Source organism: Oryzias latipes, chromosome 20 (assembly GCF_002234675.1).
Source record: "Oryzias latipes chromosome 20, ASM223467v1".
In the NCBI taxonomy this organism is placed as follows: Eukaryota; Metazoa; Chordata; class Actinopteri; order Beloniformes; family Adrianichthyidae; genus Oryzias; species Oryzias latipes.
In genome coordinates, this window is record NC_019878.2 from 23,031,729 (window position 1) to 23,057,390 (window position 25,662).

The 25,662-nt window shown below is 44.3% G+C and overlaps 2 protein-coding genes across 8 annotated transcripts in view; one reads left to right on the plus strand and one right to left on the minus strand.

The window, feature by feature from the left end:
• Positions 1–15,338, plus strand: part of abi1 (abl interactor 1) — a 37,151-nt gene extending 21,813 nt beyond the window's left edge. Inside the window, exons 4-13 of one of the 7 annotated variants that reach the window (XM_023950266.1) lie at positions 1,068–1,244; positions 4,373–4,387; positions 4,832–4,935; positions 5,019–5,159; positions 8,821–8,918; positions 9,584–9,739; positions 10,864–11,091; positions 11,861–11,956; positions 13,660–13,848; positions 13,919–15,338. In XM_023950266.1, the coding sequence (XP_023806034.1) occupies positions 1,068–1,244; positions 4,373–4,387; positions 4,832–4,935; positions 5,019–5,159; positions 8,821–8,918; positions 9,584–9,739; positions 10,864–11,091; positions 11,861–11,956; positions 13,660–13,848; positions 13,919–14,094 (1,380 nt within the window). In that variant the 3' untranslated portion in view covers positions 14,095–15,338. The remainder of the gene's footprint in view (positions 1–1,067; positions 1,245–4,372; positions 4,388–4,831; positions 4,936–5,018; positions 5,160–8,820; positions 8,919–9,583; positions 9,740–10,863; positions 11,092–11,860; positions 11,957–13,659; positions 13,849–13,918) is intronic. The other 6 variants (XM_023950268.1, XM_023950267.1, XM_023950270.1 and 3 more) reach the window with 6 other exon arrangements.
• pdss1 (decaprenyl diphosphate synthase subunit 1) lies at positions 14,632–19,610 on the minus strand. The gene is made up of 11 exons (XM_004081174.3): positions 19,413–19,610; positions 18,418–18,473; positions 18,207–18,342; positions 18,011–18,141; positions 17,801–17,942; positions 17,614–17,725; positions 17,433–17,542; positions 17,251–17,331; positions 17,062–17,175; positions 16,908–16,988; positions 14,632–15,867 (listed from the first exon to the last, which is right to left on the minus strand). Exons 1-11 carry the CDS (start codon positions 19,566–19,568, stop codon positions 15,727–15,729), a joined length of 1,260 nt encoding a protein of 419 aa, XP_004081222.1. The 5' UTR covers positions 19,569–19,610; the 3' UTR covers positions 14,632–15,726.
• Between the last annotated feature and the right edge of the window lie 6,052 nt (positions 19,611–25,662).

Sequence of the window (25,662 nt, forward strand, 5' to 3'; positions counted from 1 at the left end):
ATCTTAGATGACCCCCCCCCCCCCCCCCCCTTCCATTGGCGTGTTCTCCCTACCATGACAAAAGATTTCATGTAATCCATGGACACCAGTGAAGATCACAAATCATTGAAGAAAAAAGGTTCAGAGCACTGTCTAGTGGGTCTAGATGACCCAACTCCCAATGGTAAAGTGCCTAGGATAGCACAAGGGTTACAGGAGTCCTCTGTTGACTCCGCCCCCACTGCCACCACCACCCTCGGGAGTTACCACTGTTTTCCCTGTTCTGCCTTCGGATGGACATCACAACCTTCTGCAGGACCAGCTGCATCCTTTGGGGGATTCTTCAGACCTAATTAACAGGAAGTGAGGTGTTAACTGTGAACGACGCCATCACCCGTACGTCAGAAGCGTGTGAAACTTTCTTTAGCCTCACAAATACGCCTCGATACACTTTTACCACACGCGCCGCAATGATGCGTTTCATTTTTATAACACCCTTAGACCACCCGGACAACCCCAAAAGCCCATGAGAACCTGGCTGCAGCTTTCACGTCCAAAACCGGAAGTCCCTCCATATCTCACAAAATAAACCTTTATTTTAATTGACAAACAGTTACAGGTTTTCCCGCTTTAATAGTTGATAAAAGTTTTTCCTACAGTTTCCAATGAAACCCGTCTCCAGTTTTCTGAAATAATTTTTAGGTGCAGAAGATGTGTTGTTTTTTTTTTTTGTTTTGTTGCGAATAAAACAAACACTTTGGAAATCTGGAGCTTTAGGCGTCATGTCACTTTAATCTTGCTGAATAATTCAACTGCTTCACCATAAGAAAAGTGTCTAATTAGGAGCTTTAGTAGGAAAAACATCTTGTTTTTCACAAACATGATTCATGTTTTTCCTCACCACAATGGAATCATTTGATGGAAAATGAAATTTGTTTACCTTGAATTACAACTTTTTCTCAGTTGTTTTATCATTTTTTGTGTCGAGTCACCTAAATGACATTTTCAAACCCAACTTGATGTATTTTCATGGTGTGTTTGTGTCAGAAGAGCCTCACGTCAGTGACGTCTCCTCCTCGCGTTTTCAGACGGTGGACATCCATAAAGAGAAGGTTGCCAGGCGGGAGATTGGGATCCTGACCACCAACAAGAACACAACCCGGACCCATAAGATCGTAGCTCCGGCCAACATTGAGCGGCCGGTCAGGTACATCAGGAAGCCCGTCGATTACACGGTCCTGGACGATGTGGGCCATGGCATCAAGGTGAGCAGATCCCCGACTGTTTTTTTTATTTTTATTTCTTTCACTCCTTCTCTTTCCAAAGCTTCTCTCTCTCTCTCTGGCTCAGACTCTCGTCTCTGGAGTTTCGTCTTTCATCTTCAGAAAAGCTTCTTGTGACCCTGAAGGAATGTGTTTCAGTGTGGGTTGGCGGGAACCGGTTGGGGGTGGAAGTGAACTCAAAGTGAAGATTACATCATCCAGCCTCAGAAAACGGCTCTATTCTTGTCCAACATGACAAACGAGATGTCTTCGAATGCTCCTCTGATCTGGTTCTGGAGTTACTCAGACGTCCTGAAATGTGGGGCAGAAAGCTTTTTGATGTAATAAAGCTCTGTTCCATCAGGGCTCGCTTTCAGGTTCACGTGTTCTCCTGACAATGACACCGTCTCCCGACCGGCCCATCCATCTTTCCTGCCCATTATCAGCTGCAGCCGTCAGAGAAATCGGATTAGGCGGCGGCCATCACTTCCCAAAGTTTTCAGGCTTTAATGCAACGGCAGGAGAGCCGAAGCTGATGTTTTCCGTTGGGAATTTAGGTGACGATCCTGCAAAGAAACAATTCTGGAACAAAATAAATATTTTAATATTATTTAAACATTCCTGAAATGATCTAATCCTTTTTTTTATCCGTGTTTGATCTTCAGTTTTGCATCAAACTGGTTCTTACTGTTAAATTCTTGAGCTGATTCCAATTAAAAGTAAATCACTCAATTTGGAATACAATCCCATATTAATTATTGTTTAATCTTAGAAATAATTGAGCTTAACCTTTCAGATTTATGAGCTCTAGATTGAGATGGTTTTGTCCACAGCTTCCTTTCACGTTATGAGAACAAAAACTGCGTTTATGCGCTTCAGGCTCTAGAGACCAACTCCTCCGAGCTCCACGTGAACGCGGGTCGTCTCTGCGATGGCGGCCATCAGCGCCATCGCTCCTGCAGGAAATCCACGGCGCAATGGGATTTCATGCCCTGACTGTCAACCCCCCCCTCCCATCTGCCTGAGGGGGGGCGTTGGCCTAAATGCTGAAATGGTTTTACGCAGTGCTACTAAAAAACCTAGAAAGCAGAGCGGGAAACAAACATTCTGCAGATTTATGAGGCTTTCCACGGATCAAACACGACGGAAAAGGGATTTTTAGAATGAAAGTATTCCCAAATTGTAATCAGATTCCTGACATGAGGCAGCAGAAATAAACAATAACTGGAATCTTTAATCTTCTCTTCTTTAATCCAACTGTCACTCTGAGTGACGTAAACTTTTATTTTGAAATGATCCGCGCTCGCTGAGCTCCTAAACCCCTCCTTCTGTCGTAAACACGGAGGCGCAGCCCGGTTCAGAACCTTCACGGATGCGCACACACTCCAGCTGCAGCCGCTCACATCTGCGCAGCTGAAAGTGTCTGCAAACAGAAAAAAAAAAGACTTGCCTGCACATGTGTTTCCTGTCAGTCATTCGTGCAAAGGTGCAGCCTTTAGTTCGGTTCTGGAACTGAAGGTCCCTCCTCAGGTTTTTGTGTGTCTTTGTAGTTTTTGTGGACTCGTTTTGCCCTGGGAAAGACACACGATAGTTTTGCCAGATGAATTCTGTTTGTGCAGAAAACAGGAATGCTTGATCTTAAAATTCCCGTTCTAGAAATCTGTCGTCCACAGAACCAATACAAAAAGAAATATTTATTGCAGAGAAAAGTGCAGGAAGCACTCTTGTACATTTGCAGACTGTGTTTGTCCCAGCTGATGAAGGCTGAACTCTCACGGATCTGTTCTGGAACAGTCGGGTCCTTCGGGACCACAGAGACGTGGCGTTCGCCGGGCTGCGGAGGAGATCCATTCATCTTTTTGGCCAGCATGACTGAGTTCATTAAAAACGAGTCTCATTAAGTTTTGATAAGAAAATGACATGTGAACCATGTTTTATTCACAGCTTGTCTGAAGGTTTTTCAAAATAAAAGCACCTGCCATCCTCCTGTGCAGAATGAAAGAAGTTCGGATTCTGACCAAAGTAACTTCGGGTGGACGGACATAAATTTTTGTGGTTTTTAGATTGCACAACCCCATCCAAGCTGGGTTGATCATTGTTTGTATACGGCTTCATACTTTTTTTATACATTATTGATATTTTTTATCACATTTCCTCACTTTCCATTTAATAAGCATCGTATTTCGCGTGTTAGAGTTCAGCTGTGACATAAAACCGCTCTGACCGGACAGCCCATGATAAATTAAAAATGGATCATTTATGAATGCATATTCAGTATGTTTTAGGGAGGATTTTTACTGTTGTTCAGTAAAGAAAAAAGTACTGTTTTTTACAAAATTAGAAAAACACTCAGGGTAATTTGTTATTAATCGTTTTTTAATACTTGGAAATGTTATACATACAAGAACAGGTTTTTAAAACTCAAACCCTTCTTGAATACGTCTCACTTAAATGAAAAGTAAAAAAGTAAGAACAATTTCCACATTTGTTATCACACAGTGTTTGATTACTTGTTATTTTTCTCTTTCCTGCTTTAAAGTTTTTTTTTTGAGGAATAAAGGGGGGGGGGGGGGTGAGACATTTGTTCTTCCGTTGTTGCTAATAAAGTTCAATAGGAGTCCATTTGATATCATTTCAGCAAATTTTCATTAAAAAAAGCTTTAAAGTTGGATTCAAAACTGACAGTAATAACAAGAAACGATGAATTATTGCTAATTAATGACTGATTAACTTGATGCCTGATTTTGTGGGATCTGGTAGACTTTTGGGCTTGAAAAGCATGACTTGATCTGGCAACGCTAGCTGCATTTACATGGACAAAGGTACCATCAGAATAAGTGTAAACGCGCCGTTCAGAACACCCCGCCCCAATCAGACTCATTCGCATCAAAACGTCTTCCCCATGGAGAATGAGGCTAAATGTTGTTAGCACGTGTTAGCCTAAGCCTAACCTTCTTCCGGCTGCGTTCCACCAAGAAAAAAAAGCACGGATTAACAAAACATGATGAGGGAACAAGCGTTTAATAAAACGGCCCCCCAGACGTGTATTTCTCTGTCATTGTGACTCATCAATGCAGATGTTGACACGCCTCTTTTGTTTTTTCTGTTTCCTCTCATTTGCTCACGCTAAGTGGTTGAAAGCCAAGGTAAGTCTGCCCCCACCCCACCCATCCCCCCACCCCCACCCCCAGTTACCATCCCAACCCCTACATGTGATGAATGTGGGTTAACAGTCTGTAGTCGTCCCTGTAGAGCAGAGCCTTCTCTTTTTGGCCCTATAGAACCCCCCCCCCCCCCTATTTACCAGGTGTGTACGTGTCGTCACCCCACCACCCCCCATGTTGTGTAATCCCCTTTAAATGTTGTGTAATCAGGTTCCATCTTATAGGCTTCCCAGACTAGCGGCGCGGCTCCTGGTGCGTTATTGCTGCGGTGCAAACAGGACTTTAATCCCCAGCAAACAGCCTGAATGGATTATTCTGGCTTCAAACCAGAACATCTGGGCAGCCTGTAGCTGTGAACGCATGAGTGCCTTTGGCTGAAGCTCCTCCGTCACCCAGGATAATAAACGCTTTGACTTCTGTCTTCAGCAACACGGAAACAACCAGGCCGTCAGGACGGGAACCCTGTCCAGGACCAACCCGCCCACGCAGAAGCCGCCCAGCCCGCCCATGTCCGGGTGGGGCACGCTGGGGTGAGAGTCCCATCCGCTGATTCTGTCGTCCTCATCGTCACCGACGTGGTTTTGGATTTTCTCCAACTGTTGTTGCACCGCAGGCGGAACACGCCCTATAAGACCCTGGAGCCCGTCAAGCCACCCACGGTGCCCAACGACTACATGACCAGCCCCGCCCGCCTAGGCAGCCAGAACAGCCCCGGACGCACGGCGACCCTCAGCCAGAGGCAACGCACTCACAGGTACAACTCCAGCACCTGAACTCACACTGATCTGCTTTTCCCATTCAATCTGTGAAACTTTAGACGAGAAGCAGAATGTGAAGCATCACACCGACAGGACCTTTATGATAAAACACCATCAGATTATTGGGAAAATGGAAATTAGATGAATTTTTTATCACTTTCTATCACTGCCACAAAAAAAGATGTTCTCCACCTTGTTTTCTTTTGCCAAATGTTTTTTTCTATTATTGTTTCCTAATTAGATGTGCCCAATCCTAAATCAGTGATAGTTTAAATTCACAATTTACACAAATAATTCCATTTCTGAGTGATATTTATTTCATTTTCCTTTTAAAAACAAGATTCTTTGTAAAAATCAGTTCTAGCCAGTGATTACAACAAACTAGGAAGACTTTGAGGAGCTTTGAACCTCTGACATTGACGCGTTCAAGGCTCACATGTTCCTCCGGGACATTGGCTGCCGTTTGCGGGCGACACTTGCATTTGGCGACTCATTATCTAGAAAGCATTTTATGCTGACGCGGGCGCTCATAAATATTTCAAAGCGCTCCCTTTAACCCCCTCCCAGCCGTCCAGCTTCCTCCAGGTTTTCTGGCTTCAGCGTTTCAGTACAAACAAGTGTGCGGCTCCACCTCCACGTCAAGCCGACGATGACTAATGGATGCTGTCCAGGCTCGGCCCGCGTCGGCCGACTCCGCTGTGGCATCGCGGTTAGATCGTACTGCCTCTACGCCTGCTGAGCTTCTGGAGCTCATCCGTCTCTGTCGACCTCAACTGAGCTCTGGACTCAGAGGAAGCCCCCGTCTCTGCCTTTCCTGATTTTCTTTTCTTTGTGGAAGTTATAGCCCTTGTGCTATCTTTTGGGGTCCAGATGACCCCACCCTTACATTGATGTGTTATCCCTACCATGACAAAGCTGGAGAGGACTCCATGTAATCCATGGACACCAGTGAAGATCAAGAATTATTGAAGAAAAAAGGTTAAGCGCACTGTCTAGTGGGGTCATCTGGACCCCACAAGATAGCACAAGGGTTAGAGAGAGCTCACTGCTGCTGCAGCATCCAGGAAATAACCCGTATCTAAGCCATCAGCTTGGTTTTCTGCTTTACTACAAAGTAATGATTCTGCCCACAGAACCTTTTCCTATCAGTCATCAGTCATGACCACTGTCCCTGCTGACTATTAAGTTTTGGGATTCTTAACCCTCAGTAGTGTCTGAACTCGTCCACACCAACTACACTCCGATTGTCTGAATTCTAAAGTCAAGCTGCACGTGTTCACGACCACCTGTCGCCCACAGCACGCCTGCAGAAATGCAGAGAAATACTGAATACCTTTACCCAGAGAGGTCGACGACCTTGACCTTTCCTGCGGGCTGCCTGCATGCCGCGTACAGCTTTGCCCATTTTTCACCCGACAGCAGCCCGAATCCACTTGTACGGAGTGTTGGGATAACAGATCTCACCAATCTCATCGACTGCTTACAATGGCGCAGGAATGACGCCAACCCAAAGAAAAATAATATTAGTGATACTGCTAGGAATAACTTCTCGAACCATCGTACTGCATTTAGTTTAGTGGAGTTTCGTCTGTTTTTTTTTCACAATGGTTTACAGTTTAAATCTGAAGTTTTGCAAAACCGTTTTTCGCGGTTAAGGGGGTTATACGAGGGGGTGGGGCCTCCGTATACCGTATAAAGATAGATTAGACTGGATGAACCAAAACATCCCAGTGGGGGGGGGGGACTAAGGTGTCCCATGTTCTTCGAAAAAGGGGATGGACGATTTAGTTTGGCTTTTGCACACACACAAAGACACACACACACACACCCACACACACCCACACTGACTCTTCACACCCACCTCTCCCATCATCCCGCAGAGGATAACCCTAAGGGGGCCACGGGGTTCGACTGGCACAGATCACAGGGGGCTGATGGGAAAAGATGACCGGGGCGACGGGGCAGCTAGAGGACAAAGGGAGGGGTGAAGGGCGGGGATAAACGGCGGAAAAAGGAGAGTCGGGGACAAAGCTTGTGGGGGGGGGGTTAGCAAGCTAAAATTGTTCTCTGAACCCTGAGGTCAAACCCTGGGAACGTAGCTAAAGCAGCGGCTGACCTTTCTGCTGCTAACCGTGATGAAGGACAGTGGAACACCTTTAAGAAACATTCCTAGAAGTAACCTCGCTGAGTTAGCTTTACACCTGCCGCCGTCTCTATGAAGTCAGGAAGAGGAAACAGAAGCTCAGACGAACCAAAAGATCAAAAAACAAAGCAGGAAGTGCAGGTACCGACCTCCAGACGGGTTCTAACCAGTGACTGTAGCAAGAGAACTGGACGGACTGAGTGTGACGTCACCCACGGGAAATGGTTTAATCCCGGCTCCAACCAAACAAAGTCAATTCAGTCGCCGTTTTTTCACGCCATGTTGGAGCCACACAACTTAAGTAAGCAGTGATTGGTCCATGGCAGCCACTCTCGCCAATCAGAAGTGAGCTTTTTTGAAGGTCACGCCCCTACCACTTGAAAGCAGGCTTCATGAAATCTGTCAAAGGTTTTGAACGTTGGACGTCAAACAGGCTCCTCCTACTTTTATTGAGGCATCTCATTGGTCAGTTTATAACTTGAACTACAGAAAAGAAATCATGAAATCTGTGAGGATGATCAAAAACGTGTTTAAAAATAAAGGTATCAGATTTAGAATGGGTCTTCTGAACAGCAGAATGAGTGACAGCTTTTTATTTCTCTAGAGAAGTCTATGGTTATGTCCGAATTCCCACCCTAACCGCCAACTACTAAAAACTATATAGTGTGGAACTATGTAGTGCCCTTATTTTGAAAGGAATTTGGAATTTTTTTTATTTTAAACGGCAGATATGACGTCATTGATTTCAAGAAGTTAAAATCTTTTTGATATGAGCGCATTGCGACAATTATTTATGAGTCCACTGTCTTCTGAAGATAAAAATGTTAATGGTTAAGTAAAAATATTCATTTAAAAACATTTTTCGGGCAAACATTGTTTTGACGCAATGCATTGTGGTCTATATTCGCAGAGACTTCTGGGAAATTTTTAGGGTTCTCGATTTTGGAAGTGTAGATTCGGACAGCACTACAAAATGGCGAACGCACTACATACTGCACCATGTAGTGCGTAGGGAAGGAATTTGGACACAACCAGTGAGATTTTAGCTTCTTAGAGCCAGCGGGTACTTCCTGTTAGGAACGCCAGTAGGGAGGGGTCAGTCAGTCAACCCCACCCCGGCACTCATACAAGTGTTTCTCAAAAAGACACGTTGATGTTTCACTTGATGGTAGGATTTAGTTCCAGTCAGCTGCTTTTCACTGAAATGGACTGGACAGCTAAATTGTGGAGTTTATTTAGATAAACTCCCAAAGTGCGAAGCACAGAGGAGATGTCGTCAGTGTGATGGGGGTCATCCTTCAAAAGGAAGGTTTCATGTTGAGCTTGCTAGAACCCACGTTAAACCACCTCAAGAAGAAGCCAGACATGTTCTTTAGTTCTTTCACATTGTTGAGTTTTCAGGCTTGGATTCCTACCCTCCTGGCTTTCACCGGGACAGAAGCAGGAGAGTAGTAGCCCCCTCCGCCTGCTCCGTCAGGTGCAGGCTGAATTAAAACCTCCTCTTTGCTCCTCAGTGGCAGCAGCGGGGGCAGCAGCAGCCGCGAGAACAGTGGCAGCGGCATCGGCTTCCCCGTGGCCGTGCCGACGCCCTCCATCCCCAACGCTGGACCAGGTGAGCCGTGATGCGGAAGCGTCTGTCGGAGAATGAGAGCTTTTCTGTGACGTAACCCCTGCCTCCCACGTCACTGTTTTAGCCTGTTTAGGGGGTTTTCTTTACTGCTTGTAAGAGTTTGTGGGGAGAAAGCTGCACATTTACGTGATCAGGAATACTCTGCAGGAACGGATTGTTTGTACTGCTGCAGATGCGGCTGAACGACTGTACATAGCTGCTGCAGCTGTGACAAAAGCAGCTGATCGGCAGTGACTGAGCTGCTGCAGTGACGTGCAGTCGATCAGCTGCAGCTGCAGCTGATCGACTGCACGTCACTGCAGCAGCTCAGTCACTTCTGACCCGAATGCACGTCTGTGCTGCAGTTTAGTCACTTCTGACCGACTGCATGTTACAACTGCAGCTGCAGCTGACCGACTGCACGCCGGTGCTGCAGCTGAGCCTTTGCATCTGCAGTCTGTTTGAGGAGGCGTGGATAAAAACGCCGTCTGCAGACAAAGCTCGCAAACGGAGCCTCGCTGCGTTTTGCAGCCTCAGAGTGTAAACGGGACAAACTGCTGGTCTAGCCTTAATGCAGAAAAAAGGTGGGGGCGTTCTGCAACCAGCGGAGACGTCTGCCCCCCCCCCCCCCCCCCCCCCCCCCCCGGTAACGTCCACGATCCTTTCAGCTCTGTCCGTGCCCGCTCCACCCGGAGCCCCGCCCCCTCCACCACCTCCTCCCATGGCCGGCGGGCCTCCCCCTCCCCCTCTGGTGCCTCCACCTGCTCCCCCTATGATGGCGCCCCCCCTGACTGCACCGCCACCACCTCCCCTAGCACCCATAGGTGAGATCTCCTCCTCCTCTCCCTCCTCCTGTGATGGGTGGTGGCGGCTCATCTCTTCGTTCACGGCGCTTTCCTGGAAAAGGGCGGTTTATGCCACACTGCAAGCAAAGAGACCCCCCCTCCCGCGCCCCCCAGCTCAGACCACGTTCCAAAGGGACTGAAGGCTCAGAACCGACTGAAACCAGAAAATCTATGGGTGAAATGCACAGATGATCCCTTTTTGTCCCTCAGAGGACGCCGTTTACGCACAAAACGTGATCAGAGAAAACATCGACTTAAAGAGAACAAACTGGTTCTTCTGATCCACTTCGGGTTCGACTGGAGCCTTCAAACTGGTCTGAGCTGCAGGTCTCTTGCTTGCAGTGTGAACGTTCTCCGGCCGCCGCTTTGCTTCAGCTTTTCAGCCCCGTTCATCCTCTCTGCTGGTGGAAGTTATTCATTCGTCGATCTACAGCTGGAGATGCTGAAGAAGTCTCATCTCACCGCTGCCTTTGAGTCTTTGTTAAAGGTTTTTTTCTTTTTTAATTTGGCCTTCAAGCAGCAGCATTTCTGCAGAAAAACAAGCAGACTTATGGGTAACTATCTATAGAAGTTCACCCAAAAATTTAAATGATGATTCTGTGCACACATGTGACTTTGAGACTTCTTATGCATGATCTTTTTATTGAAAATGAACTTTTTACCAGTTTTATATTTACAGGCGACTCAACTCCAAGTGGATGCATCAAATCTATGATTTGACTTTGATGTTTGATGGGAAAATGATTTAAATGATGACTTTTATTCATCAGATCAGACGATTTGTGCTCATTCAGGATCACAGTTTGTCTTCCTAGAATTAAAAATACTAGAACATGAGGATCTGCGGAGTCCCAGACGCCCGGCTGCTGCCGGTTTAATCTTCACGGGGCATTGACTCTGAATGGCTGAGTGGAATTGGGTTTAATTCACTGTGAGAGCGGCAACAGGAAAACACATGCAGCTGTTTCATTAGTGTGTGCAGCAGCAGCAGCTGCTACTTTGTCTGCTTTCTTGATCTGTACCTTTTCTGCCGTGTTGACCTCTCTGTAACCTCCCTCCCTGCTCCTGCTTCTCTCCTGCTGCTCCTCTTTGGGTGTTTCCAGTGGTGGCTTCCGGGCCCGGTCTGGGCCCCGCTCCGATGTCCCAGTTCGGAACCGTCTCCAGGCAGATCTCGCGGCACAACCCCTCCAACTCCTCTGTCTCTATGGTTTCGGCCACGGGCACCTACCGGCGGGCGCCGTCGGTCACCTCGCAGTTCTCCCTGCAGCAGCAGCAGCAGCAGCAGCAGCCTCACATTAATGGAGGCACGCCTGGTTACAGCCAGAACTCAAGTAAGGCCCCTCTGACCCCCGACCCACAGAAACCTCATCATCGTCCCCACATCTTATCAGATTTACAGACTCTAAAGTGCAGGAAGAGGCAGCTGCAGATGCATCGTCATGACTCGTGCATAAAGTCCCACTCCGATCCTCCTTTCATCTATTTTCAAAGCGTTTTTTTTTTCATTAGGATTAGCCACAAAGAAAAGAATAAAGAAAACACTGTTGTTTTCTAGGACATATTTTCTGCAGAGCGGCAGGAGTTTATTGGCAATTCGCCTCAGAGTTGACGCAAAAACAACCAAAACCCTCAAAAATGCAATGTTGAGCCTAGTTTTCCATCCATGCATGAGAAAACCCCCATTGTCTTGGGAGTGGGTCTTTAAAATGCACAGCATCCCCCCCCCCCCAGACTGTGGATCCTGTCAGGGATCAGAGCTGAAATGAACAAACGGGAGTCGAAAGCGGCGGCGTCTCACTGCCGCTGACCGTCTGCGTCTCTGTAACTCTGCAGCTGTTTCACCGTATCCAGACTCGCGTTAGAGACCAAAGCCGAGGTCAGGTGGACTAAACGGAGACGGAAACGGCGCCACAGCCGCGTCTTTAACCTAATCTTGCCTTTGTCCTTTGACCTGCTGATCATCCAAGACAGAAGACGTGTTTTTTTGTTACTGCCGCTTCGCTCCTGTTTCTGTGAACTTTCCTGTTTGTTTGATGATGACTGATGGACTCCTCCTTTCCTCCTCCTCCTTCCTGTCTGATCTCCGCTGTCCGCCATCAGTGTCTGTCGCTCCTCCTCCTCCTCCCCCTCCCCCCATGCCCCAGCTGACTCCACAGATACCTCTGACTGGCTTTGTGGCCAGGATGCAGGAGAGCAGTAAGTCTTCCAGAAACACAGCAAGTGTTATCGCATGTTGATCCTTTTTGGGTTTTTTTTTTTTCCCCATTGCATGTTCCTGGAGTTCCTGTAGAAATGGGGCTCTCTGCTGACCCCTGCTGGCAATAAATGTCACTGAGTTTTCATTCTGACCAAAAAGTTTCTTCTGGAACATCACAATATTTAGAAACTCCATTCAGCCTGGTTTGGGTTTATAACTCCCTTAACCTGCAGGTTAACAGAATCGCAAATCCGTCTTCGTTTGCTTCGATAAGTGTAGCGATTAACCGGTTCTACATCTGTCTGTCCAGGACTGGAAACACCAGCCTGACCGTAAAGTTCCCTCACTAGCCTCTTTTGTCCAAATCTAAACTCCAAACAAACCCCAAATTCCCCTAAAGTCTGATCAGAAATGCTCATTAGATTGGCAAATATAGACCACAATGCATTGCGTTTGAACATTTTGTCATTTGAAAAAAAAGATGTATGAAAATATATTTTTCTAAAGTTTTCCTCGTTGGAACACCGTGGATTCATGAACAGTCTTCCTAAAATGTTCATATTTGTAAGGTTTTTACTTTGGGTAACGAATAACGTCATATGTGCTGTTAAAAAAAAAAAAAAAGTTTAGCATTTGTCCGAGTTACGTTAAAGTCCCACTTGGATCATCTTTTGATCCATTTTCAAAGAGTTTCCCAGGCTCTTAATTATGATGATGCCGTTTTCTGGGACAGTTTCTGCATAGTTCATTAAATATTTACCTCTGAGTGTCCCATCAACCCTTTGTTTACACTTTCTCCCACTAGCTTACAGCCCCAGCCTAACATTAGCGGTGCAACAAAAATGTTGATCAATTCAGAATTTTCCATCCGTCCAGTTCTGATCCAGATTCCAGCTCAGACCAGGAAAACAAAGACGATCATGGATCTGTTGGTCTGCAGGTGGATGCATCAGAATGGAGCAGAGCTTGTGGCCCCGCCCATCACATTTTCTACAAATACGATCTTATTCAAGCGTTATTTTTTTGCGTCTGCTCCTGATTCATAATGATATTGATATAGAAATACTCAGACATGCAAAATTAAGCTTAAATTTCTTTAATTTATGTCCTCAATCCTCGGAAAAACGCAACAAGAACATGTTAGTCTGATGGTAACGGCGTTTTTAACATTCTCCTGTGGCATTTTACTGATGATGGAGGACAAATATTAAGAAAATGAAGCTAAAAATTGTTTATTATAATAACTGAATCAGAAGCAGATGAGCCGTGACATAGAAGCTCCAACTGGACGCCACAATCGTCAATAAAAGACGACTGGTGACAGACTGATCAGATCCAGGGAACTGGACAGTCCTGCACTATGTAGTCCTGTAGGGATCAGGGAGTAGTGAGGGACTCTGGACGGTTGGAAACCGGCTTCAGACAGGAAGTTGTGGCTTTGCTCCGTTTGTAACTTAAAAAAAATGAAAAAACGTTTGTTTTCTGTCAGGATCGCCCAGAGGAAACTTGATGGTCAAAGATCTCTCATTTCTAATGAGTTGTGGTGATTATTGTGTAGTCACTCTGTCGTTGTGTTTCCCTGATTGAACACAAACCCGCCTGCTCACTGGTTGAATGCATGCGCACGCCGCCCTGCACGCCGCCGCCGCTCTCCTCTCCGTCTCCATGAACTCCTGGGCTGACCTCTGACCTTGTCCCTAAGTTGCAGACACTCCCACTCCTCCCCCCCCTCCCCCTCCGGATGACATCCCCATGTTCGACGAGTGCCCCCCGCCCCCTCCGCCTCCTCCGGTGGATTACGAGGAGGAGGAGGACGCCGCCCTGGTCCAGTACAGCGACCCCTACGCGGACGGAGACCCCCAGTGGGCCCCCAAGAACTACATCGAGAAAGGTCGGTTCAAACTCCTCCCACAGCGAGCCGCACGCGCCGAAAAAACCAACCAGAAACCTCCCGTTCGCAGTGGTGGCCATCTACGACTACGCCAAGGACAAGAACGACGAGCTGTCCTTCCTGGAGGGCGCCATCATCTACGTGGTGAAGAAGAACGACGACGGCTGGTTCGAGGGCGTGAGCAACGGCGTGACCGGCCTGTTTCCCGGAAACTACGTGGAGCCCATCATGCACTACGCCGACTGACGGCGCCCGCCAGTCCTGGAGTATTTATTCAGTCATATCCTGACCCACTGAGACGGAAACATCTGCTTTTATACCACGTGAAAATAATCGAAAGCATCTCTTGGGGTGACGGGGACGGGTGGTGGGCCACGCTGGGCGGGGACTGGGGGAGGAGCTCTGGGCAGAACAAAGATTTTCTGATTGACAGGTGAACGGCTTTAGTTTTGATGGAACAAATAAAAGAGTTGGATAAAAAGCTTCTCTGCAAGTGTTTGTAAATGATGTGAGCTGCAGGAAAAAAAACTTTAGGTTAAAGCATGCAGATATATCATAACTTGAGGTTTCTGTTTCATTTATATTTTAAATGCAGTCAGTTTGTCTTTTTGTTAATTACACTGTTAAAAACAAAATCACTGAACTCTTCATAAACTCTGCATCTTCCCATGGAGACGTTTTTTTCCGAAATTGCCATTTCTTTTGTTTTGCATCTTTATTAATTTCTATTTTTTTAGTCAACCGGGCTGCTGGTCCAAAACATTCCCAGCTTTGTGGAAACTGTTTTTTGCAGCAATTTGACCAGATGGACTCATTTATTCACAATGTACTAAAAAAAAAAGTTGATCAATACATTTTTAGCAAGAATTTTACCACAAATATAACAAATTGGAGTAATTAAGTGTTTTCAATTTTTTTTATAGTTTTGTAAACTAAAGTTAAAAAAATCAGTGCAACAGGTGTAAATGATGAATCACCAAATAGCTTAAATATACATTTTTGTTTTTAAAGCAGTCAATTAACGTTGATTTCTTATAAACCTGACCGAACTAGGCGTAAAATGTAATTAAATATTAGTTGGACTTTTTTAAATGAGCAACTTTACAGCCTCCACAACCTGGACTCTTATTGTGAAAGGGTGTTGCCCTTTGAACCCACCTGGGAGCCTGGTGATGTGAACCACTTCCTGCCCGACGCCCTCACATGAAACCACGTGGACCAAACTACTGTAATACCTCCTCCGTGTCGTCATAGCAACAAGGAGGGCGTGACCCTGCAGGCTGTGACATCAGCCGCGTGATGGCGGTCGACTCAGGAATCACTCATTTAGTTTGGGTTTTTTTAATGCTTAAAATTTAATGTCTTTTTTCCCCACAAAGTTCTTATGTAGAAGAACTAAACTGCTTTCTTTCTCTGGCCGTCATACGTGTGTATAATATGTTGATTGACAAATTCATGTACAGTCTTTTGTAATAAACAAGTCTATGTACGAGAACGGCGTGTGCTCAGTGGAGTACAAAGGAAGCAGGCGCTTTATTGAGCAGACGTGAAGGCCTCGGTTGTTACAGGACACTTGGACGGATCTCTGACGCCGCCACATCCAGACAGAAGAATGACCACGCCGTGTTCGGAACGCCACAGCTCCGCCTCCACAGGCCAGACACAGTACTAGGTTTTAGTGCTTCGTTACCATATGATCATGTTTCTCCCCGTTTCCGTTCAGAAACTGGAATCACAATTTGACAAAAACAATATCTAGACGTCGACCACGACAGAGGAGCTCCGCCTCCACTTCAGGGAGTGTTTGAGAGTTCAGAGAGCCCCGCGGCGGCGCCGTTCTCCGTGTAGCTGCACCAGTTTGAAGGCTTTGGTGGAGGTTCACTTGTCTCTGCTGAGCACCAGCTCGGTGAGGCGGATGAGGGCGTCCCTCTCCGGGGACGGCCGGAGCAGGCTGACCTGTCTGATGGCTTCCTGACAGTAGCGGCGGGCCAAGAAGGAGGTTTGCTGGACGCCGTCGCTCTGAAAAAGAAGAAACATTTAGACTTTCAGCATTAAAATACATTCGTGAAAGTGAAACTTCTGGTTCACTTTTTTGCTTTTAACTTTCCACAAATTCTGATGGGAGGAAAACAAAACCAAAAATCTGGGATTATACTAGATTTTATGTCATTTGGCTGCAGAAAAGGAACCTAGATTTAGCATAGATGGTGCAGAAAATCTGTGTTTCTTGCTCGTCTGAATGTCGACAGTGAAGTGTTACGCCGTTTAACCCTTGTGCTATCCTAGGCACTTTAACGTGGGGAGTTGGGTCATCTAGACCCACTGAACCTTTTTTCTTCAATGATTTGTGATCCTCACTGGTGTCCATGGATTACATGTAATCTTTCCACCTTTATCCACCTTTGTCATGGTAGGGAGAACACGTCAATGGAAGGGTGGGGTCATCTGGACCCCATGATAGCACAAGGGTTAAAAACATTCATTCTAAATTAGCAGAAGCCAAAACAGCAGTAAAGAAAAATCGTTGCAAACAATAGATTTTAAACTGGAACTGAATAAACGGCCTCAAAGCTAATAAGGTTTATTCAATGTAATAAATAAAAGTTATAATGCTCTTATCTATGGAAAATATGTAATCCTAGGACATGTATTTAAAAAAAAAAAGGTTCATGCAGGTCATGCTGGATTTATTGAGAGTTTGATGCAATTCTTCTTTTTGTTTTTTAATCATAAAGGTCAGGAATCTCCTAAAGCAGCTGAACTCCAGAGCGCTTAGAGTAGTTTTAAAAACGGTTTCATTCCCCATATGAATAGTGGTGAAATAAACATAATTTCAGACCTTTTATTCTCCACACCTAAATTTGATCATTTTTGTTAAATGTCTTGATGGATTTGGGTTTTTTCCCCCCTTAAGTCGTGTCTAAAAATTCCAATTCTGACGGTGAAAACCTAAATGAATCTCAGGGAAAACTCCCCCCTCAGGTGTTTTGTTGCTCCATCTGTCATTATTGCAGGCCTCCTGGCCCAGAAAAGGTGACCTCCCCCCTTCACACCCGTACCTTCAGGACGTACTGCCAGGCCCGATCCACGTCTCCTTTGGAGCTGAAGCGTCTCATGATCATCGCATGAAGCTCTGGAAACTTCAGAAAGACCCCACAGAAATTCACTACTGTCCTAGATTACGGTTTGTATTGATAGAGTCCAGCCCCTCACCTGCTGGCAAGCGAACAGGACCGGCCCGGTGGCCAAGCCCAGTTTCAGGTCGGCGGCCGACGGTTTCCCCAGCTGTTGGGCTCCTGACGTGAAGTCCAGAACGTCGTCCACGAGCTGCACGCAGAACCACGGTGACATCTGCTCCTCCTCCTTCGCCATCAGTCAGTCATTCAACCGGCCGGACGTTACCTGAAAGGCGATGCCGACGTTTTTCCCGTACTGGTAGGCGATCTCGTGGACTTCAGGATCGGAGCTCACCAGAATAGACACCTTCAAAGAAGCAGACGGGCAGTCAACAAAAACCAAGGGAGGCCCCGACAGAGGCTCGTGTCCACAGCCGTGGCGTGGATGTGAAGACTGAACGTACATACTGCTTTACAACTGTTTGCAATCAGACTCGCCGTCTTCTTGAAGGTCTTCTCCAGGTAGTGCTTGAACCTCTCGTTCTCGTTCTCTTTGGAGCCCAGCTGCATGAATTCGCCTGGAAGCAGGAGAACCTCCGTTAGCAGAGTCTTCGTCAGAAAAGATGAAGCTGCCGACCGCGTACTGCACCTCGCACCAGGTCCTCTATGACCTGGGAGAGCACCTTCACCACCGTGATGTCACCGATGCGAGCCAACGCCATGGAGGCCGCAGACAGGATGAAGTCTCCAGCTAGGATGGCCTGAAGGAGAAACCAGGAGCAGCGCTGAAGACGCGGAAAACGACGTTTCCAGTCGGGAGGCCGAGGACGCCATACCTTCTTCTCACCCCACACTTCATTTAAGGACCGCTTTCCTCTCCGTGCGTCCGATCCGTCGATGACGTCGTCGTGCACCAGACTGGCGGTGTGGATCATCTCAGTGATCATGGCGATGGCTTTTTGTCCCGGGAGCAGATCTCTGCAAGCAGACAGGCTTTTAGGATTCAGCGTTTGGCGCTCCGGAAGCGCCGCGTCGGGAGCGTTTACCCGGATCGGTCGCTGTGGATGTTGAGGGCTCGAGCCATCAGGACCACGATGATCGGCCGGATCGCCTTTCCCCTGCCGTCGAAATAGTAGTCGCACAGAGACTTCAGCTCCGTCCTGGAGATGAACAGCTCCTGGGAGGCGCAAGACTTTGTCAACAGCAGATTTTTTTGATAAAAACACTTAAATATCAACTCACCTTCTTGATATCGTCATATAATGTTGTCAGATCTTTCTGCGCCAAAGTAAACGGGTCCTCCAGTTTGGCGTCGCTGTGCGTCGACCTGCAACAGAGAGGCTGAAGAGCAGCGACGGAGGGCAGCCGGGAACAGGGTCTGCGGCGCAAAACAAGAAATAAAAACACCCGCATGCAAAAATAACAGATGTGAAGAAATGACCCGACGGCTCACCGGATTAGGGAAAAACCTAAGTGTGATTTGGAGAGGATCTGTGTCGACGGCTTCACCTGATCCAGAAAACAAAAGGAAATCATCAGGATCTCGTGCAGATATTCAGCCTCAAACATGTCAAATTATTGGCTTAAAAGTAGATTTTCACATTAATTCGATTCAGAAATAATATAACATATTTAAAATCAAAGGAGTAAAGAAAACAGTGAGCAAAAAAATAAATAAAAAAACACACAAACTCAAGTCAAATTTATGTAAAGTATAAAAAACAGATTATAGCTTTACACAAATTAATAAAATGACATGCATATAAAAAAGCTGAGAAAGAATCACTAATATAGGACTTGCTTTGGATCAACAGAGATATATTATTTGGGAAAAACAACAAGAAGTGTTACAAAAGTTTGCTCCAACTCTAAAAGATTGCATTTTAAATCCAACTTTATTGGCACTTAGATCTATAACAAAGCAATAATGTGTTTTATCTGTTATTGACTTAAAGGAATGTCATTATTTTAGCAATAAAGTCAAATCAGAAGAAGAAAAAAAGATGTTTGTGTGTCATTCCTTGTAAATAGTCGGAAAAAAGTTTTTACTTTTGCCATTTTAGCAGATTTGTTGTTTTGGTCAGAAAGTTTGGGGTTTGAGTTAAAAAAATGTCGTTTTATAAATATGTGAAGTTTCTCCTCAATGAAAGGTGCAGATCTTAGAAAAATAAACATGAATGTTATTGAATCAGTGGAAACTCCAGCCTAACTAATAGTAGCTAGAAGATCAGAGAGAAGAGGAACCGCGAACATGAGTTCCGGTGCGTTAGATGTTTCTGCGGTTTCCGGCTGAACGCATAAAAGCATCATTTCCTTTCGTTTTTGCGGTCACGTCGACAAAAACACCCATTTCTGTTCAGGCAAAGAGGCGGCGGACCGGCTAAGATGCCCGGCGTGTTTGAATGACCTTCCCGTGTTTGACAGCACTCCCCTCCGGCACAAACTTACCTCGTTCCCGGGCTCCGAGCTTCCGCCGACCCGGCCGGGGAAGGGCGCGGAGGAGGACGCAGACCTGCCGGTAACGGGCCATAACGTTTCCGACACCGCTGTGCCCCAGCAGCCTCTCCTCCACCTGGTTATGTGCCTCCACCCGGGGGCAGCCATGTTTGTGCCGACATCTAGCAGGGTGCACAAAGTTTATATATATGAACCGGAAGCGGAAGTAAGTAACCTAAGGTGACGTAATGAGGGAGAAAAAAAGAAACAATACAAAAAAAAAAAAACAGATTGTTTATTAAAATCCTCCAAAAATAATATTAATAGTATTTTTTTAAATCGATTATTTTGAAAATTAGGTTAAATTAGATTATGTAACTTTGAATGAACAGTTTATTTTGTAACTTTTATTTGAAGTATGTACCTAAAAAGGATTTTAGGTAAATCTGATACATTTTCGTTTTTGTTTTTTTTGTATTTCTTTGTAAAGGTATTTTATTTTTAAAAAGTGTTGCAAGATAATATTTCCAGCGTTTCACCTGATGATAATCAAAACTACACCACACTAAATGCTGTTAATACAGATTCCAAATTAATTCTTAATTAATCAAAATTCCATTACTCCTTCTATTTAACTTGATCACAATTGTTGGAGTAATGGACGTTTCCTTGTCGTCACAATTCAAGCTTGGATTTTTCAAAATGTATTTAGAATTTTTAAGATAGCTTTTTTGCATTTAGAAAAGCGAAAGGAAACTGAACTCTGAAGATTATTAAGATCAGCAGTAAGGGGGACAAGTCAACAATATTTCTCATGGATGTTTTCTTCAGTATTTTATTTTTACATCTTAGCATGGGCAACAGCTTAATCCTCGATATGTGTTTGATTAGGAACTGGATGGTAGATTCTACCGAAAAGGAATGAGCCAAAACATAGTTGTTTTTTTTCAAACTTTATTGAATGTAACAATTCAATACACATCAATGCAAAACAGTAACATGGAAGGAACAAGCCAGGGAGTTATTATTACATTTTACACAAAGACATTGAAATTGATGCACAGGTCAAATGTTTTAGTGGCTTTCTTATTGTGTTCATGTATTGTTTGAACTCATTGATAAAGATAGAAAAATGAGGGGTGTTATTTGTAACTTTGGTTTATGAATGTTCCATTTGCATAAAAACAATAAAAGGTTAATGATGTAGAATTGTTATTTTTTTATAGGACGACCAGTGGGTGAGGGCAAACATAACATGTTCTAAGTACAGGCGGAAGTCTGAGTGTATGTGGGCGGAAACGAAATGACAACTTTAGACCAGAGAGTAGTGGAAACAGGACATGACCAAAATAAATGTACAGCATCTTCAGGGTGTTCTTGACAAAAAGAGCAGCTTACATCAATATTTTCTTTGAACCTTTGCAGATATAGTTTGGATGGGTAGAATTTATGGATTAGTTTAAATGAGATTTCTTTCACTTTATTGGTTAAAAAGTGTTTTGCTGGTAGATTCCAGATCTTTTCCATTCTAATTGGTTAACTAAATTATTCCTACATAGGGAATGGACACAACATCCTTCTGAAAAAGTGAGCGTATACGGCAATTTGTGTTACGTGAAGAAAAAAAACAAATACGTCCTATTTCTATTTTAGTTGGATCAATTGGTAATAAAGTTGAACTCTGCCATGATGAGCTTGAGATTGCTTTCAAAACAATGTTAAACTCTGTTTTAGGTATTTTGAAGCAATATTTGAGGCAGAATTCTTCATGTGACATCAAAGATCCGTTTGATTTAAACAGCTGATGAACCAAAAGGATGTTTTGAGTAAAACAAGATGGATAAAATAAAGATTTATGTCTATATGTAATGTCTGTAGTGTTCCATGTGTAGTATCTGTGTGGAGAAAAATTGTTTACAAATGAGTGACCAGGAAAGTAACATTTGTTTATGGAAGCAAGAAAGCTTTATTTTGCACATTATAGTTACAAAATATATAAAAATTTCTCCTAATTTGGAGAAAATGTAATTTGGTATGAAATTCCAGATTGAAGTTGGATTCTTAATAAAATGTCTTAGCCAATTTATTTTAAAGGTATAATTTAATGTACAGAAGTCTAGAAAGTTAAGAGCACCCTCATCGTAAGTGTTCATTACAACTGTTTTTTTAATCTAACGGTTTTTGTTCCTCCAAATGAGGTTAAATAGCCTTTTGTCAATGGATTTCAGGAACCTTTTTTTCAACATTGAGGGATAAAGCTGCGTACGTTAGGCAGGAAGTTCCCTCAGCTTTAGTTAGCAAAACTGCCTCTCAGTGATAAATCTCTCTGGAGCCACTGGTTCAGCTTTGTCTGTGTTTTATTGATAATTGGATCAAAGTTTAATTGGCATCTGGCTTTTTTATCTTTAGAGAAGGTAATTCCTAGGTAGGTGATTGACTCTTTCACTGAAATATTGTAGATAGAGAGGACGTCGCAGTGTGTAACCCTTGAGCTATCCTAGGCACTTAAACGTTGGGAGTTGGGTCATCTAGACCCACTAGACAGTGCTCTGAACCTTTTTTCTTCAATGACTTGTGATCTTCACTGGTGTCCATGGATTACATGAAATCTTTCCACCTTTATCCACCTTTGTCATGGTAGGGAGAACACGTCAGTGTAAGGGGGGGGGGGGGTCATCTGGACCCCATAAGATAGCTCAAGAGTTACCTTGAAGTGTTCAGGAGCTGATACAACTTCTTGTTTCAATAGTGGTCTATCACAGAATTCCTTCAAATCAGTCTCAGTTACCTTGGTATCTGTGAGAGATTATAGAGATTAGTAGTTTCTTCACAATATTCTTAGAGTTTAGTGTAGAAGTCAGAGCAGTAGTTGGCTATTTTCTTGGGATCATCTGTAACATTCCCATCAAAAGAGCCAAAACGTTGATGCTTCACAGCAGCTGTACCACAACATCCTGCAATGTCTTTGTCTGCCACTAGGGGGAGCTGCTGCTCCATATGCTGTTCACTTCCTTTATTACACAACTGACTGCAGAGGCTGTTTTTGCCAACTACCCCTGGCTGCAGCCTACAGAATTGCACAACATAGTGAAATGCTGAAACGCTGAGGAATGTGAACATGCGGTGGAATGTTAACCCCGCCCATGGTGAGCCCGTCTTCTTCTTTGGTTTCACAAGTTTCCATGTGCAATACTGCCACCTACCGGTTTTTACGGAGTTTTTGCTTACTGTGAGGGGGGGGGGGGGGGGCGGGGGCTAAGGGAAGGATAATCAGTTTAGTTTAGTCTGTTTTGTTAAAGTTAAGTATTATCCTAATGCATTCTTTGTATTCATGATCCCTTTTTGATTGTATGTTTACCTTACAATTACCGGTATGAAGCCCATTGAGACGTCTGTAGTTCGAATTTGCGCTAAATAAAAAAAAAATATTTAGTTGAATTAGAGAATTCATACAGTGATTGCTGTCTTCTTATGCCTTTTACAAGTGTCCATGTGCATGTATTAGGGAGTTAATAAATTTTGTCTGGCCTCACGGAATTAAAAAAAATAACTCATTGGATCAACTCTATTTAATTGTGGGCAGGATTTCCATCCAATAAATATGAGTAACCCCACCTCAAAGCAAATTCTACCATGTTACGAAATATAATTGAGTTAGTCGAACTCAATTTTATCAAGAAAGGCAAAGGAAAAAAACTGTGCAACAGCAGTCTGAAGCCAGCCTCAAACTCAGAACCTCTGTGTGTGAAAACCGCTAATTAATCCACTGAGCTAACACTTTTGTGACATCATAAAGCCGCCGGTATAATCAAATAGATTTATTACTTACGTAGTTGAGGCTCGTCGTGTATCGTCTTATTGGGAGAAGCCGAGTTTTTTACGTGGAAAAAACGAACAAAAGTTTTCACTTTTGAAAAGTCGAAGGATTTGAAGGACCAAAAGTCATACCAGGCATTAGACGAAGGAGTTGAACATTTTAATAGTTGAATGGTTAAAATAGGTGAAAAATTGTAGCCGCAAGACGGCAAAAAGAATAAATAAAGAGAAACAGCATTCAACAGCATGTCCCTTACTTGAACTCAATTATTCTGGATTACTGGAGTTATAGGGGAAACTGCTAATACATTTTGTGTTAGGTCAATTAAATGTAGATACATTCTTTTAAAATAAATATTTTTAAATAAAATCAACAGAATCTTATTGTGTTACATGAAAGAATGGCTTGAATCATTTTTTTGAGTGTACATAAAAAAAAACATTGCACCATTCAAATTTTCCTCCCCTCTGTTCTCTTTCTTCCTCATTCAATTACCAATGACACAAAATATGCTCCACTGATTCTTCCCCTTTCCTGCAATCACAACTGCACTGACGAAGGTGAATGACTTTGTTTGATGTTTAAGTGTGACGTTACAAACGGATAAAAGGATGTATCAGTAAGTTAAACAACTGTCATGTAGTAATAAATCCAAATGAGTTTAAAAACTGAAAAAGAACATTTATTTTTTGGACCTGTGTGGTGCTTTAAATAGTGCAGTGGGAGTGACTGGTTCAATTCCCGACTCGTTAACAAACCGTCGCTATAAAAGCTGACTCTGCGTGAAGATCCTCCATGGACCAGAATCCCTGTTCTGATGCAGATAGAGTAGTGTGGTGGCAGTGTCTCTGTGCTTCCAGTGAGAATGTGTCAGTTCAATTCCCAGTTACAATAAGGGTCCTTAGGAAGTAGATGTCATAGTCTGTGTCTTTAAACCTGATTGTTGATTTTTGAAACATGTGGAGCGCGTTCAGCTCAAAGGAACAAAGCAACACAGTCCTGCTGTAGACAGATTAGCACAGTGGGAGTGTCTCTGTCCTTGAAGCAGAAGTGTGCAGGTTCAAGTCCTGGCTAGTTGCATCACAACTCATGCTTGGGGTGAGGAAGAGTCAGGGATGCTGGGAGGGGGGGTGGCTTAATCTTTAGTCTGGTAGGAGATCAACGACTTACAGTGCTATAAGATAGATGATGAAGGTTGATATTAGAGCTACAGCTAACTGGTAGGGAGACAGGTACCTAAAAGACTAGCAACCGACAGGAGGGCTAAACCAACTAGACTGTGTACTATTATTCTAATACCTAGAAGGAACAACTAGATCATGATAGTACCTTCTCACACTACAAACACTACATTATGGTACTATACTTACTAAATCTTGTCTTTCTAACTCTAAAAGTTGGTGTAAAAGTTGGTGTCTTGGTAGAAATATAAATATATAAAGCTAGTGTAAGTTGTTAATTAAATTAATAGTCTAATAAAAGTTTTACTTACCTACAACCCCACCATCTCCAGGTGTTGCTCTACCTGTATTGCATCTACAGTATGCAGACCCTCCACACATCCAAGCTGCATTCTGCATGGATCTATCTAAATGCACATCTTCTTCTGGGATCCTCTTCTCCTGGTCTTCCTTCCTCTGGGAGGGGGGGCAAAGATGAAGCCCCCCTTTCCGGACGTCCTGACTCCTCCTAGCCGCAGCTTGAATTGCGAGGCAACTGAACACCTCGATGTTCCTGACTGGGACTTGAACCTGCGCTCTCCCGCTTTAAGGACAGAAACACTCCCACTGTGCTAATCTGTCTACAGCAGGACTGTGTTGCTTTGTTCCTTTGAGCTGATGACTGTCAAGGAGCGGCAAAAACCGACAACAACAAAACTGAGACGGGGAATTGAACCAGCGCTTCTCTGCTTTGGAGATCAAGTCAGTTCCATCGCACTATTCTGTACATCAGTCAGCACTTTGTCGATCACCATTTTTCCTCCATCTGGTGCTTTCTGGGATTTGAACCAGCACCTTCTTGCTCTACTGTCTCCTTTCATCTCCATCAGTGCAACCTTGAAGCTGAAGTTTGATTGACAGTTGACGACCACCAGTTGCTGCTGCTTCACCGAAAGTGTTTGGTTTGTTTTTTTTCCTTAAAAGAGCGTTGGTTCACATCCTGAAAGTGGATGACGGGTGGATGGAGGCTTTGGTGAAGCGTGTGATAGAAACTCGTGTGTTTACTTTGTTCTTTTTTTCCAAGCAGGAACTCTTTCTTTTGCTGATGATGCAGCCATATTACTTTTTTGATGGGAGTATAATCTTCATACGGCGCCATTAAAATCTCCGACTCCGTCTCACTAAAGCATGGCGCTCTCTATTTAATTACATTTGTTTGTCTGTTAACCAGGTACGGTGCAGTTTTCTCATTTTATCATGTTCTTTTCGTGTTACTCTACATGCT

Bases quoted from the DNA above. Each gene is read 5' to 3' on its own strand.
- pdss1 (XM_004081174.3), bottom strand. From the start codon at position 19,568: ATGGCTGCCCCCGGGTGGAGGCACATAACCAGGTGGAGGAGAGGCTGC. The intron at 17,726-17,800 runs GTATGGCGTCCT...TTTCTCCTTCAG, and splicing joins AAGTGTGGGGTGAGAAGAAG to GCCATCCTAGCTGGAGACTT. The intron at 17,176-17,250 runs GTAACGTCCGGC...TTCTGCGTGCAG, and splicing joins ACGTCGGCATCGCCTTTCAG to CTCGTGGACGACGTTCTGGA.